The sequence below is a fragment of the Rhineura floridana genome, chromosome 6 (assembly GCF_030035675.1).
Source record: "Rhineura floridana isolate rRhiFlo1 chromosome 6, rRhiFlo1.hap2, whole genome shotgun sequence".
NCBI classification, from domain to species: Eukaryota; Metazoa; Chordata; class Lepidosauria; order Squamata; family Rhineuridae; genus Rhineura; species Rhineura floridana.
This window is the reverse complement of record NC_084485.1, coordinates 84,317,289-84,331,417: the sequence shown is the minus strand read 5'-3', so window position 1 is coordinate 84,331,417 and position 14,129 is coordinate 84,317,289. Positions and strand designations below refer to the sequence as shown.

The window sequence follows — 14,129 nt, the reverse complement described above, 5'->3', positions numbered from 1 at the left end:
GTTAAGACCCTCTGCAAAAGAGTCCATTCTGAGAAATGTTGTTGAAAGGTACTCCATACTATATGAATTTCCAATATATCCCATCAATACCAACATAAAATGTAAATGTACTGCCTTCAAGTCGATTCCGACCTGTGGCGACCCTATAGGGTTTTCATGAGGCTGAGAGGCAGTGACTGGCCCAAGGTCACCCAGTGAGCTTCATGGCTATGTGGGGATTCAAACCCTGGTCTCTCAGGTTGTAGTCGAACACCTTAACCACCAAACCACACTGGCTCTCTGAATACCAACATAAATACCATCTATAAAAAGATTGTATTAAAAAGTTGTGTTCCCTTTTCTGGGTTTCCCAATACTCTCCATGGGGAGCTCAAATAACTTAGGCAGTGAGAGATAAACATCATGATACAAGTGAGAATCTACCTCAGAAGTGACCCAAATTTTTCCAACCATAACATTACTACTCATGAGAATTTAAAAAAAGCTATTGTGTCTTTAACCACTGAGATAGTGTGAATCAATCATTTAATACAAGTCAATCCAGCATTCCCAGAATTTCAGCCCCTTATACTATCGTTGTCAAATAGACTTCACCTATGTTAAATGGCCAGGAAATCATTTATAAAGCCCATCATTAAGATCATGATGTTTACTGGCCATCAGTGAGACATGCACTATTCAACAGAATAGGTTTCAGCATGCAAATGAGCAGATGTGCAAGCATGTTACTCCTTAACATATTAGATACTTTGCAGGATACCAGTGGGTCCAGTAAAATTAAACCAATTTCACACTGACTCCAGACCTCTGAAAGACCTCCAAGATTGCTTGCATCAGGATTAGATAATCAAGCCTAGCACATGTAACATCATCACACTTCAGGTCAAAACAGGCCTCACAAATCAGTCTCACCACCTCTTCACAACGCAACCTGGGCATCAGAGAAGTCTTATTTCCGATAATGCCTAACCATTCCATGATGTGAATGACTGCATCCTCATTGCCCTTAAACATCTGGTAAGTAACCAAAATGATGGAGTTCTTGGTACTGTGAGGCTCAGTTCACCCCCTCTCTTTTTGCCCTATGGCAAAAATCTTTTTGTTTAGGGAAGCTTTTGTTTTGGACAGATTTTTTTATCCGATACCTCTATTTTACCTACTGCACTTATCTCTATTGTTATTATATTTTATTTCTGAAAATATTGTATTTTATAGTTGTTTTTGATTGCTATAAGCCACATTTAGGAGAATGAAAGCACTAAAAAGGCACAACACAAATATTGTATGGGTAGGTAGGTAGGTAGGTAGGTAGGTAGGTAGGTAGGTAGGAAGGAAGGAAGGAAGGAAGGAAGGAAGGAAGGAAGGAAGGAAGGAAGGAAGGAAGGAAGGAAGGAAGGAAGGAAGGAAGGAAGGAAGGAAGGAATCAGGGAGCACATTGGTCAGAGTATGGCCATCACCTTGCACAACTGTATAGGCCTCTTAAATCCTAGGCTGCCCAGGAGTCTAAATCAGATTTAATGTGAAGTCCAGACCAATTTTTCAAACATCCTGTGGACATCTTGGGAAATTAAACCAATTATTCTGAAAAATAATCTGGGCCTGACAAGGAAGGTTCCCTCCCGGCAAGTCCCATCCAACACAACAATTTAACATACCAGCCTTAGATTTTTTTGATACTCCATGGCTACCCCATTATTTCAAATCAGTTTTGAAGAAAAAAAGATGAGCATCATGTGAAAATACATCAAGTGTAAATCTGAAAATGAAAAGATGACAGGAATAATCAAAACACTAATAAAATTGCTAATAAAATTGTAAAGTACATCAAAACTTACCAATCCAGCTGTAAGGGAAGGAGCAGACTGCCCCAATGACTGGTTCCTCATGCGGACCAAATTTGATGATTCTCCAGATGGTTGCCATGTTGACTGTCCCACTCCACTGTGCATGCTAGTGGATAAAGGAAGCAACTGCTTTCCTTTAAGTAGAAAAAACAAAATCCTTTTTACTTGTTGCCCATTAGTTCATAATACAATAGCAACAGAGTAATATGAATGAATTGCAAAGAACAATTTCCACAGCAGAGTTTTCAAAAAGATCTTTATGCAACAGCCTTAGTTTACATATTTTTAAGATTACCCTCAAATATAAGGAAGAATGTTTTGCCCGTTCCAGATTTAAATACAGCTTGAACCTCTCTGAACCATTAACTTGCTCAATACTGCACACCTCACTTTTCTAATTTATTTTTTTAAACAGCAGAGTTCATACACCACTTAACTGAAGCAACATTTAAGCAGTTTAATGAGTTGTACAAAACATTACCTGATAAGGAGTTGGCCAAACTACCTCTGCGAAGCTTGCAGTCATCTTCACTCAGTTGGCGATGGAGCTTACTTTTGCCAGCTGATGAAGCTATGTCAGGGTTACTAAGTTTTCTGCAGCGCAAAGAAATTGGTTCTGCCACAATATTCTGAAACAAAAACCAACAGAGAACAGGAGAAATTTTGTTGGCTATCAGAAAGTTATATTCATTTAAAAACAAAAAGGGACAATTACTTATATACTAATTTTGGTGTATAACTTCAGACTTATGCTCCAACCATACCAAGGCTGTTTACTTGTTTACTCAGAAGGAGGAAGCCCTACTAAGTTCAAGGCAACTTTCCTGGTAAAAATACTTAAGAGTTGCAATTTGAAGATTCTTAGCTATTCCTCTACTGGAATTATGACCAAAATTTCCAAAATTTCAAAGGAGTCATCTTGAGCACTTCAAGACCTATTGTATTCTCCTCGCCTGCATTCAAGCTATGATCTAAAGAAATCCAGGAAGTTCCCATTTTCAAGAAATCTCTGGATTCACACAAGTTCATGGGTTGGATCCAGGCTTCACCTTCTATATATGGAAAAGGCTCCTTCTATCCATGATAGGCTTTTGACCCAGCAGAAAAATCCTACTGGTGGAGAATTGGGGACCTGAGTTTTGCAGATTTCCCCCTCCCTCTACAACCCCCAGCTCCCAAACTGTTCCAAAGCACCCCTTAATCCTCTGGAATAGTGTGGGAGGTGGCACGGGGGTTCCAAGGAGAGAGGGGAATCTGCAAAGAACAGCTCCTTGCTTTCTTCACCAGCAGGAACACTCTTTGAGCAGCATTCTGCCAGAGGATGCTTCTAGTGGTAGGAGTGGCCTGGAGAAAGGTTTCAATCTTCTTTATAACAGAAAAATAATCTACTTGATCTACTTAGAGAGAGTACTGTATACCAGAAAAAAACTCTGCAAATGTAACCCAGAGGGAAATAAAGTTAACATTTCAAGATATTTTCATGCTAATTTCACACCAGCAACCTTATTAGAAGGTGCAATCACAGGCAAATTATATTATTACATTCTTGCCATAAACCCATAAACTGATTCATAAATAGCATCAACAAGCCTTTTAAGTTGAGACCTATCCCAGTCTGCATCTGTGTTAGAACTGCTTGTTAATATGTTTTTTCTTAATAATGTTTTTAACCCTTTTTAAAAGATGTTTTTAAAGCTTTTTTTTAAATGTTTTTAACGTTGTTTTGTTTTAATGTATTTTAAGGTCTGTTTTTATGATGTTTTAAAGTGTTTTTAGCGCTTCTGTTTGCCGCCCTGGGCTCCTGCTGGGAGGAAGGGATATAAATCAAATAATAAATAAATAATAGTAGTAAGCAAATCCATGTAATAAGAACTGTTAGTAATCCTTTCCACACATACTCTACCATTTAGAGAAAATAGCAAACATTCATTCAAATTATAAACAGACAAAAGTTAAAGAGCATTAAAAAACTAACCTCATTTAGCATATTTCATCCAAAGGGGTGGCACACATTCTTACAACTACAGCAAATGTACAGCATTGAGTAGAGTGAGTTACAGTAAGCAAGCCTGGATGTCACCAATGCATGTGTCACTGTGGCCAAGTCAATTGCCTCCTGGAACAGACGCAGCTGGTAGACCAGTTTGAGTTGGCCAAAAGCAATCCTGGCTACCGCAGCCATCTGATATTCAAGCAGCAGGGCAGGATCCAGGAGGACCCCAAACTGAAGACCTGCTCCTTCAAGGGGAGTGTAACCTCATCCAGAACAGGTTGCAACCCGTCCCTGTTGCAACCCAACCCCTATTCATAGGGTCGCCATAAGTCAGGATCGACTTGAAAGCAGTCCATTTCCATTTTGAGTCTCCTTGATTGTAAAGAAGCATGAAAACATGCCAAACATATAATTTGCTTGAGAAGCAGCTGCGGTGCAGCGTTTTCCGCTTAGTATGCAAAATGACAAAATATCAAGAAACTTTAACTACCATCACAGTCATTCCTATTTAGGACTGAACAGAATTTTTGTGGGGTTCATTTTTCATAGCAAGAAATAACACTTTGTGAGGTTTCCAAAAAAGAAAAGGAGTGTTCCCCTATAAAAAAAACATTTTTGCAGAGAAATTAGGAACTTCCCCTAGCCTTGCCAAAGCATTTGCCAAAAGAAGAGGAAGATCTTGCCAGACTCTGTATATCACTGCTAATCCCCTCCCTTAAAATGGCTGCTGCAGATGCTCTAAGGAAGATGATCCCCATCCCCCAAAGGGGTGAATCATGCTGAAGAACAAAATACCACCCTAAAACTGGCTGCAACAGATAAAGTGAACATTTCCATCCCTGTTTCAGTTGCCCCCAATATCACCAAAATGGAGGGCTTCTTTGCAAGGGGCCTCTCATTTGGGCTCAACCCTACTATTTCCCGTAGCTTCTGCAATCGTATGCAGCATTCCAATTAAATGTATAGTTTATCAGCCAAACTCTAAAAGAAATTAGCAGTTAATCTGTGCATATTAATAATCCCAAAGCCCATTCGTTATCCTGCAAGACTGATCTACTAAAGGCAAAGAGTAGATACTTTGTTCAGTCTTATTTTGGGTCAATTGGCTCATTTACTATATTACAGCTGAACGGGGAGTTCCTGTTCAACAGAGGTACTATGTTGAAGTACAGTACAGTAGGGCCCTGCTAATACGGCGGGTTAGGGACCAGGCCCCCGCCGTAAAGCGGAAATCGCCGTAAAGCGGAACCCATTGACTATAATGGGCCGCATCGCGCGAAAATGACATGAAAATGTCGCAAAACGCCATAAAAGAGCAAAATCGGCTTTAAAATTGGGAATTTTCCCAAATTGAAAGCCACCGCATGAGCAGAATGCCGCAAAACGGAACACCGGTAAGCGGGGCCCTACTGTACATGTCCACATGCTTCATTAGTGATAACTTGCCTGAAGTAAAATGCCACCAGAAGACTTTCCGCTGCTTGTTCTTAGCCAATTATTGCTTTGTAACCAGCTGACATAACATTAAATGACTAGGCAAAACATTAACTTAAAAGGAGCTTTATCATAAACACCAAATAAGCAACGCCCTGCCTTGCATTTGTAATTTTTGAAGTTCTTAAGGTGTCTTCACACAATATAATACCAATCAATGGCTACGAATACAACAGCTATATGCTTACCTCTAGGATCAGAGACAGAATGCCTCTAGATACCAGATCCTGAGGAACAGCAGAAAGAGTTATTGCCCTTATGTCTTGCTTGTGGGCTTTTCATAGACATCTGATTGGCCACAGTGGGAAACAGAATGCTAGACTAGATAACCTTTGGTTTGATCCAGCAGGACTTTATTATACAATATCACTTCAGAGGCCTTGGAAGCTGTAGAAAGGACAGCTTTCTCTGGTGTTAATGTTTTGGACATGTAGCCTTTCTTTTTCTGCTTTTTTCTATTTTGCCCCCTCTCCTTTTTTCATCTCAATATCAGTTGATTCCTCTTATACTAACACTCAGCTGGCATACCTTCTCATCTACCAAACTAGAAACAGGGCAACCGAATTAATGAAATTACTAATAACCTCCAGGTTTTATTTGAAAAGATTTATAGACCTGCTAAACATTAGCAAATATCATACAATATTTCAATTCAAAATATCATACAATAAAAATATAATAAATAAGTTTTTTTAAAGGTTTTCAAAAGAAATGATATTGCTGGATCCTTGAAACCTTTGGACATGAGCATTCCACATTTTTGTATAACTTTATCTTCCCTAAACATTAGAGGAAAGACATGGTTATCATGTTGTGGAAATCTTTTCCTATAAACCCATCTTCTTCTATAATGTGAAGCAGTTTATTAACTGGTTTGAAAAATTGGCAAATACGCCAATGCTGTCTGCCAAAAATAAGACGTTTCTTCTACACATTCAGCAATGGTCACTGTCTGATAATAGGCTAGGCAGTTCAGTGATGAGGCGTGACACTGCTCCTCTTCAGGCATTATTATGGGTAAATTATCATTTATTTGTTTTTTAAAATATTTAGAGACCACGCTTTCACAAAACATATCACAAGATGGTATACAGCCTAAAAACACAACACTCATGTGAGAGTTGCAGTGGGATTTGTGCTACCTTCGCACCCTTCCCACATCATTCATCACCCTCCAACTGTTGGAGAAAAGCCTTGAGAACTGGGGAGCCTTCTGTGTACATGACCCTGTGCATTTTGGAACCCTGATTTTCCAATATTTTACACAGAGTTTCCACAAGTACAGAAGGCTCCCTTCTTCAAAAAGTCACCCTCCATAAATTGGATGATGAAAGGGGCACAGATAACATGCTAACCGCAATGGCCCCTTTGCATGATAACTTACCCCTAATTAATAACACCTGAAGAAGGCTAGCAACCATACCTGAATTCACACATTAGCCCAACACTATTTGGTAGTATTTGGCTTTGGATCATACTTAACACTTAATAAATGATAGACTAGCAGGGCCAATGCTGTATGAAAGCAGCATACCATGTAAGAGTCTATAAGCATATAACCAGAAGGATCTAATTGAAATTCCCAAGACAGGCCATTTGTACACAAGCTGCACCTCCTTCCCACCATTCCACATCTTCCACTTTTGCCCACTGACAAATTCACATATATCAATGATTACTTGCTAAAGCAAATCAAGTGTATAAACTTGCTCAGGATAGCTCCACGTCTTTACTGCTAGTGGCAACGAAGGATGGATCACCCCATTATCACTCTGTAGCTTCTCATATATTCTTACTAAAGGTACTCATGCACTAATAGTAATAGTAACAGAGAGAAGTACATTAAAAGGCCATTCCTAGTATAGAATTGAACATGCCTCTTGACTAAAATGGTACCAACTTTCTGCATACCCACATGCAATCAACATCCAGAAAACAGGCAGAAACACCTAGTTTACAGAAGCCAGCCCATCCAAAGGAATAACCACAGGCCCAGTCTCAGTCTACCAGAGGACAGTCTATCAAAGAAACCTATATAATCTTCGCCTAGCCAAGCAACAAAGAATCCAACTCCAAACAAACCTGAGAGATCTTTTCACTTTTACTGATCATCAGTGTGCCTCCGTACACGGCTTGAGGACCTCTGCTTTCTCTTCTGCTCTCCAAAGTACAGTTACAAAGTCCCTACAAGCTTTTTGAAAGCAAAGAATACTTTCCCCACTATCCCTGTGGTAGGCTTCTCCTGACATAGCATCCCACAGTACATTACTGCTAATAATCTACAACACGATCCTTCCTACTTAATTTACGCATGTGACCACGTATCGGGTGGTTAGTGATGTAAGACAGTGATGTAAGAATCCCCTGCCCCAAACCCCTCTTTGAACATCCCTCCGTTCGTAAAAGTGCAAATGAAGCCTACGCACTCCCCAAAATAAATAAATAAATAAACCATGCAGCCCAAAAAATACACTGCAGCAGCTGTACCTTCTCGGGCTGTTCCCTGCAGGCGGCGCTACCAGGACCTGCTCCTTCCATCTCCTTCCTGCTGCCGGCAGCGGAGGCAGCTCTTCTCTCCGAGGCGTCTACAGGGGCCCTGGCAGGCTGTTCCAGCCTCCTGGGGACCTGAAGCGCTGAGGGACCCGCTTTGTCCCCCCGAGAGCGGCCCTTCCTCATTGTGAGCGTGGACACCTCCTCAGAGCAGGGGTTCGCGGGCTAAGCAGCCGGCCATGTCTGCGGAGGAGGGGGAAGGGTACGGGCAAACGCCTCAGGAACAAGCAGCATCACGCGCAGATATTCCCGCACTTCTACCAGAGGCGAGCACGCCGGGCACTGCGGCAACCCACCTCCTCAGCCACGTATCGCGAGAGGAGAAGCCACCCGCGCGCGAGGGAGTTCAAAAGGGCTGGTGGTCCGCCGAAGTCCGGCGGGAGGGGGCAGAGCCACACAGGAGAAGGCGGGGCATGGGGAGAGAGGCATAACGACAGGCGAAAATGGGCGGTGGGAAAGACATTGTGCGGAAAAACTAAAAAAGCAGTGAAAGGCGGGTCTCGGGCTCAGTTGGCGCGCAAAGCATGATGGGACTACAGAACAGTTCTGGAAAAAATGGAAGACGGCATAGAATATATTCTTGCCTGCATGTTCGTAGTGGTTTTCGTCGTCGCTTCAGTACAGAGCGGGCTGAGCTAGAGATGCGACGGAGCGTAGCTCCTGTATCAGATAGCCGATCCACCCTCATAGGTGCTGAGGAAGCGCGTTGTTTCTGTATGGAAATTTCGTTATGTTGGAAGCAGCTTAGCTTGTTATTGACGTTATTCAAGGGGAAATTTGTTTATGAATTTATACCTTCTTTCTCTTTGTAACAGGCAGAGCAATCCGAAGCCCTTATGTGCTGGAGGGGATTTGGATGGAGCGAAGCTCCACTAGTGGGAAGTTCTGCGAAAGAGGAGTGTACTATGTGCCTGTGCAAATTGGGGAGGGAGGAGTGAACGAAAACTTGTGGTGGTGGCATCTCTCTCTGCCAGCGGTAACTGGTGCAAACTACTGAAACAGGAAGAGAGCTAGGTTGGTACAGGATTCATTGGAGCCTGTATGGAGCCTGCTGCCATCACAGGATGGCAAGAGGCCCTGTCCAGGCCTCACTGCTGTGCCAGCCTGGGACAGGAGCTGGTGTAGTGAAGGACAGTTTTCTTTTCTTGCCTTGACTGGTGCAAGCACTAAAGTTATAAATGCAGTGCTGACTGCACCACTTCTCACCAAGCTCTACCTCTGCCAGCCAGGAGTGGAGCCTTACAAGTAGCAGGCACAATCACATACTTTCCCCATGTCTCCATTTCCCCGTTTCTCTGTGTCTGTATTGGATTGTAAGCCACTTAGTATGGGTTTGGACCTATCACACCCGTTCTTTGAAATTTACCCAAAAACACAATTTCAATGTCTCAGTATTAGTCAGACCCAGAGACAGGATACATCTACTTTGTGAAGGGTATGACTATGCTTTCACTACACATGTCTTATAAACTTGAAGTTTTGTGTGACTAGAGTAATATTGTTTTCTCCCACTTCCCTGTTACTAATTGTATAGCCATTTGTTGACACTGGAAGGTAAAAGAATAAGCTCACTGGGTTTGAGTTATTTTGAAAACTGCCCTGATAATTTATGCTAAATGGGGATATTTAAGTTTATTTAATAAATAATTAAAACACAAATATTAACGTTTCTCTTGCCTCTCATCATAGTATGCTTTCCAACAAACCAAACTGTTTCTTCACATATATCAATGATCACTTGCTAAAGCAAATCAAGTATATAAACTTGCTCAGGATAGCTCCACGTCTTTACTGCTAGTGGCAACAAAGGATGGATCACCCCATTATCACTCTGTAGCTTCTCATATATTCTTACTAAAGGTACTCATGCACTAATAGTAATAGTAACAGAGAGAAGTACATTAAAAGGCCATTCCTAGTATAAAATTGAACATGCCTCTTGACTAAAATGGTACCAACTTTCTGCATACCCACATGCAATCAACATCCAGAAAACAGGCAGAAACACCTGGCTTACGGAAGCCAGCCCATCCAAAGGAATAACCACAGGCCCAGTCTCAGTCTACCAGAGGACAGTCTATCAAAGAAACCTATATAATCTTCGCCTAGCCAAGCAACAAAGAATCCAACTCCAAACAAACCTGAGAGATCTTTTCACTTTTACTGATCATCAGTGTGCCTCCGTACACAGCTTGAGGACCTCTGCTTTCTCTTCTGCTCTCCAAAGTACAGTTACAAAGTCCCTACAAGCTTTTTGAAAGCAAAGAATACTTTCCCCACTATCCCTGTGGTAGGCTTCTCCTGACATAGCATCCCACAGTACATTACTGCTAATAATCTACAACACGATCCTTCCTACTTAATTTACCTCAGATATCACCCTAGAGCTTTTGCTGCCCCTTGAGCCAACCCTTCTGTCCCAGCAGTGGAGGAGTTCGTACAAGAGCTTCAAGCAATGCAACAGCTGCTGAAAGAACAGTTGCATCAGGCCAAGGAGGATTACAAAAGGGCAGCAGACCGGCATCGCCAGGAGGCTCCCTCCATTCAAGTGGGAGACAGAGAGTGGTTGTCTACACGCTACTTGCCTATGCAGGGACGCTGCCACAAGTTGGAGGATCGGAGAGTGGGACCCTTCGAAGTGGAGGCGCAAATCAACCTAGTGGTCTTCTGCCTCCCACCTTCAGAATACACCCCATGTTTCACCACTCCCTGCTGACGTTGGAACATTCCCCTGACCCTTACCGCATGCCAGTGGAGCCAACTCCCCCTCTCACAGTGAATGGGCAGGAGTACAAAGTGGAACATATCCTAGACTCGCGAACGCGCCAGGGTCAACTCCAGTATCTAATACACTGGAAGCGGTATGATCCGTCAGAACATTCTTGTGAAACAGCGGGAGACGTTCATGCACCGGACTTGGTGAGAGAATTCCATGAAGCCTACTCAAGCAAGCCCAGACCTCGTGGGTGGAGAGGAATGGTGCATGGAGGGGGAGATGATGTTGAGCCCCAGCTCTCCGAGGAGGATCAGGGAACAGAGTCAGTCAAGCACCAGCTTCCCCAGATGAGCCGGGGAAGGAATCAGAGGTAGATGAGGCTTTCGAGGACAATGGGGGAGGTGGTGTAGTTGACAGTCTGCCAGTTCCCACAGACAGTTCTCCTGCTGAAGCAGACCTTGCTCCACCTACAGATGCCCCAACAGACACATTGGGGGATGACTTGGCGCACGTCAGCTCCACCCCCTCAGGACTCCCCGCCTGGCACTTCAAACGCTTCCCTGTCTCCTGAAGCTGAGCCAGCACCTATCGAGCCTGTATTATCAGAGGAGTCGGCGGAGGCTTGCCCCCCTTCGCCCCGTGCTGGGTGATTTCAATGTCCATGTTGAGGCTGCCTCTAGTGTTCTGGCTCAGGACTTCATGGGGCTGTCTCAAGTTGTTACTGGCCCAACACATAGGGCAGGGCACATCCTCGACTTGGTTTTTGCTCTAGATGGAGGAAGGGGCGGTGTGGAGATAGGTGGATATCACCCCATTGTCATGGTCAGATCACTTCTTGGTGAAGTTTAGACTTATGGCTCCAATCCTTCCCTGCAGGGGTAGTGGACAGATTAAGATGGTCCGCCTCCGGAGCCTAATGGAATCCACAGGATTCCTGAATGCCCTGGGGGATTTCCCAATAGATAAAGCAGGTGACCCTGTTGAAGCCCTTGTCACGCTATGAAATAGCAAGGCACATCAGGCTCTTGACATGGTTGCCCCCGAGCACCCTCTCCAGCATTGTGGAGCCCAGCTTGCACCTTGGTACACCAGTGAGCTAAGGGCAATGAAACAGGCTGGACGACGGCTTGAGTGCAAGTGGCAAAAGATGTGCTGTGAGGCTGATCGGACACAAGTAAAACATAATAACCGTGCCTACTGTGTGGTGGTGAGGGCGGCGAAGAAGGCCCACTTCTCTGCCTCCATCGCATCCTCAAGTAGTCATCTGGTAGAGCTTTTCCGTGTTGTCAGGGGTCTGTTGACATCAACTCCAGGAAATGCAGTTTTAGACCCTTCGGAGGCCCACTGTGAATTGTTTGCAAGTCACTTTGAGGGTAAAGTTGCTCATCTCCGTAGCAGTCTTGATGCCCCATCCACATATACTGTAGTCCCCAATGAGGTGGCCAGTGCAACTTCTTGGGAACAGTTTCAGTTAATGCAGCCTGATGACGTGGACAAGGTGCTTGTGATGATGCAGCCAGCAACGTGTCCTCTCAACCCTTGCTCTTCTTGGCTTATTAAAGCTTGCTGAGGGGGTCTGACCGAGTGGATCCAGGGTGTGGTCAATGCATCATTGCGGGAGGGAGTGGTTCCAGACACCTTGAAAGAGGCGGTGATCCACCCACTCCTGAAAAAGCCCACCCTGGACCCATTGGTTTGTGACAACTAGCAACCGGTTGCAAATACCCACTTTTTAGGGAAGGGGATTAAGAGGGTTGTGGTGAAGCAATTTCAAATACTCTTGGATGAAACAGATTGTCTTGACCCATCCCAGTCTGGGTTCAGGCCTGGTTATGGGACTGAATTGGCCTTGGTCGCCCTGATGGATGACCTTTATCGGGAGAAGGACAGGGGGAGTGCGACCCTGTTATTCTTACTTGATCTCTCTGCAGCTTTTGATACCATTCATCATGGTATCCTTCTGGGCCGACTTGGTGAGATGGGTATTGGAGGCACAGTTTTACAGTGGTTCCGATCCTATCTCCAGGATCGCTCTCAGAGAACAGCATTGGGTGACTGTCTTTTGGGCCCCTGGCAGTTGTGCTGTGGGGTCCCGCAGGGTACCATCTTGTCCCCCATGCTGTTTAACATCTATATGAAGCCCTTGGGAGCAGTCATCAGAAGCTTTGGGGTGAGGTGTCAGCAGTATGTTGTTGATACCCACCTCTATTTCTCTGTAACATCTGAATCAGGAGAGGTCGTGCACACCCTGGACCGCTGCCTGGACTCAGTGGTGGACTGAATGAGGGCCAATAAACTGAGTCTGAATACTAGCAAGATGGAGGCACTGTGGGTTGGTGGTTCCCAAGTTCAGGTAAGTGGTCAGTTGCCTGCTTTGGATGGGGTCATACTCCCTCTGAAAGAGCAGATCCGTAGTCTGGGGGTGCTCCTGGATCCATCTTTGTCGCTAGATGCCCAGGTGACCTCAGTGGCTAGGAGTGCCTTTTACCAGCTTTTGGCTGTTTCTGGACTGGGATAGCCTGACCACTGTTGTCCACGTACTGGTAACCTCCAGGCTGGATTACTGTAATGCGCTCTATGTGGGGCTACCCTTGAGGTTGGTCTGGAAGCTGCAGCTGGTGCAAAATGCGGCGGCAAGACTGCTCACTGGGGCAGGGTATCGCCAACATGTCACCCCGCTGCTGAAAGAATTGTACTGGCTGCCTATTTGCTACCAGGCCAAGTTCAAGGTTCTAGTTTTGGTGTACAAAGCCCTATACAGATTGGGACCAGGATACTTGAAAAACCATCTTATCCCTTATATACCCAGTTGATCATTGTGCTCTGCAGGTGAGGGCCTCCTGCAGATACCATCTTATCAGGAGGTTCATTCTTCACAATACAGGAAACGGACGTTTAGTGTTATGGCACCTACCCTGTGGAATTCCCTCCCCTCGAATATTAGGCAGGCGCCATCTCTGCTATCTTTTCCGCACCTTTTGAATACTTTCTTCTTTCAACAAACCTTTTAAGTTGAGACCTATCCCAGACTGCATCTGTGTTAGAATTGCTTGTTAATATGTTTTTTTAAATAATGTTTTAACCCTTTTTAAATATGTTTTTAAAGCTTTTAAAAATGTTTTAACGTTGTTTTGTTTTAATGTATTTTCAGATCTGTTTTTATTATGTTTTGAAGTGTTTTTAGCACTTCTGTTTGCTGCCCTGGGCTCCTGCTGGGAGGAAGGGGGGGCATCAGTCAATCAATAAAATAAGTACAGGTATATGTGTGGATTGACATTGAGATCGTAAGGTAGGTGCCAATAATTTGGAGCATTTATTACCGGATTCGTAGTATTTTTGTTTTATAAACAATAAGGATTTGGCTATTTTGGTGGAATCCAATGCTTCTAGTTCTTTACGTTTTCTACATAAAGTAGCATATATTTGTCTAGAGTTTGTAATTTTATGCTGATGTTCCAAAAGTTTAATGTCTTCCAATAATTGTGATTTGATCTGGTCAAGGGTTTTTTTTACATCTCACTGCCTCTGCAAT

General features: G+C 43.8%; 1 protein-coding gene across 5 annotated transcripts in view; it reads right to left on the bottom strand.

The window, feature by feature from the left end:
* The window catches only part of MAST2 (microtubule associated serine/threonine kinase 2), a 284,336-nt gene extending 276,024 nt beyond the window's left edge, over positions 1-8,312 (bottom strand). For 3 of the 5 annotated variants that reach the window (XR_009763527.1, XM_061632847.1, XM_061632851.1), the window contains exons 1-3: positions 7,819-8,312; positions 2,326-2,473; positions 1,836-1,978 (exon numbers count right to left, since the gene is read on the bottom strand). Coding sequence is in view for 4 of the 5 variants with exons in the window: in XM_061632847.1 (XP_061488831.1) it covers positions 1,836-1,978; positions 2,326-2,473; positions 7,819-8,007 (480 nt within the window). In the remaining variant the exon portion in view is untranslated. Of the gene's footprint in view, positions 1-1,835; positions 1,979-2,325; positions 2,474-7,413; positions 7,499-7,818 lie in introns of those variants that run through there. The other 2 variants (XM_061632848.1, XM_061632849.1) reach the window with 2 other exon arrangements.
* Between the last annotated feature and the right edge of the window lie 5,817 nt (positions 8,313-14,129).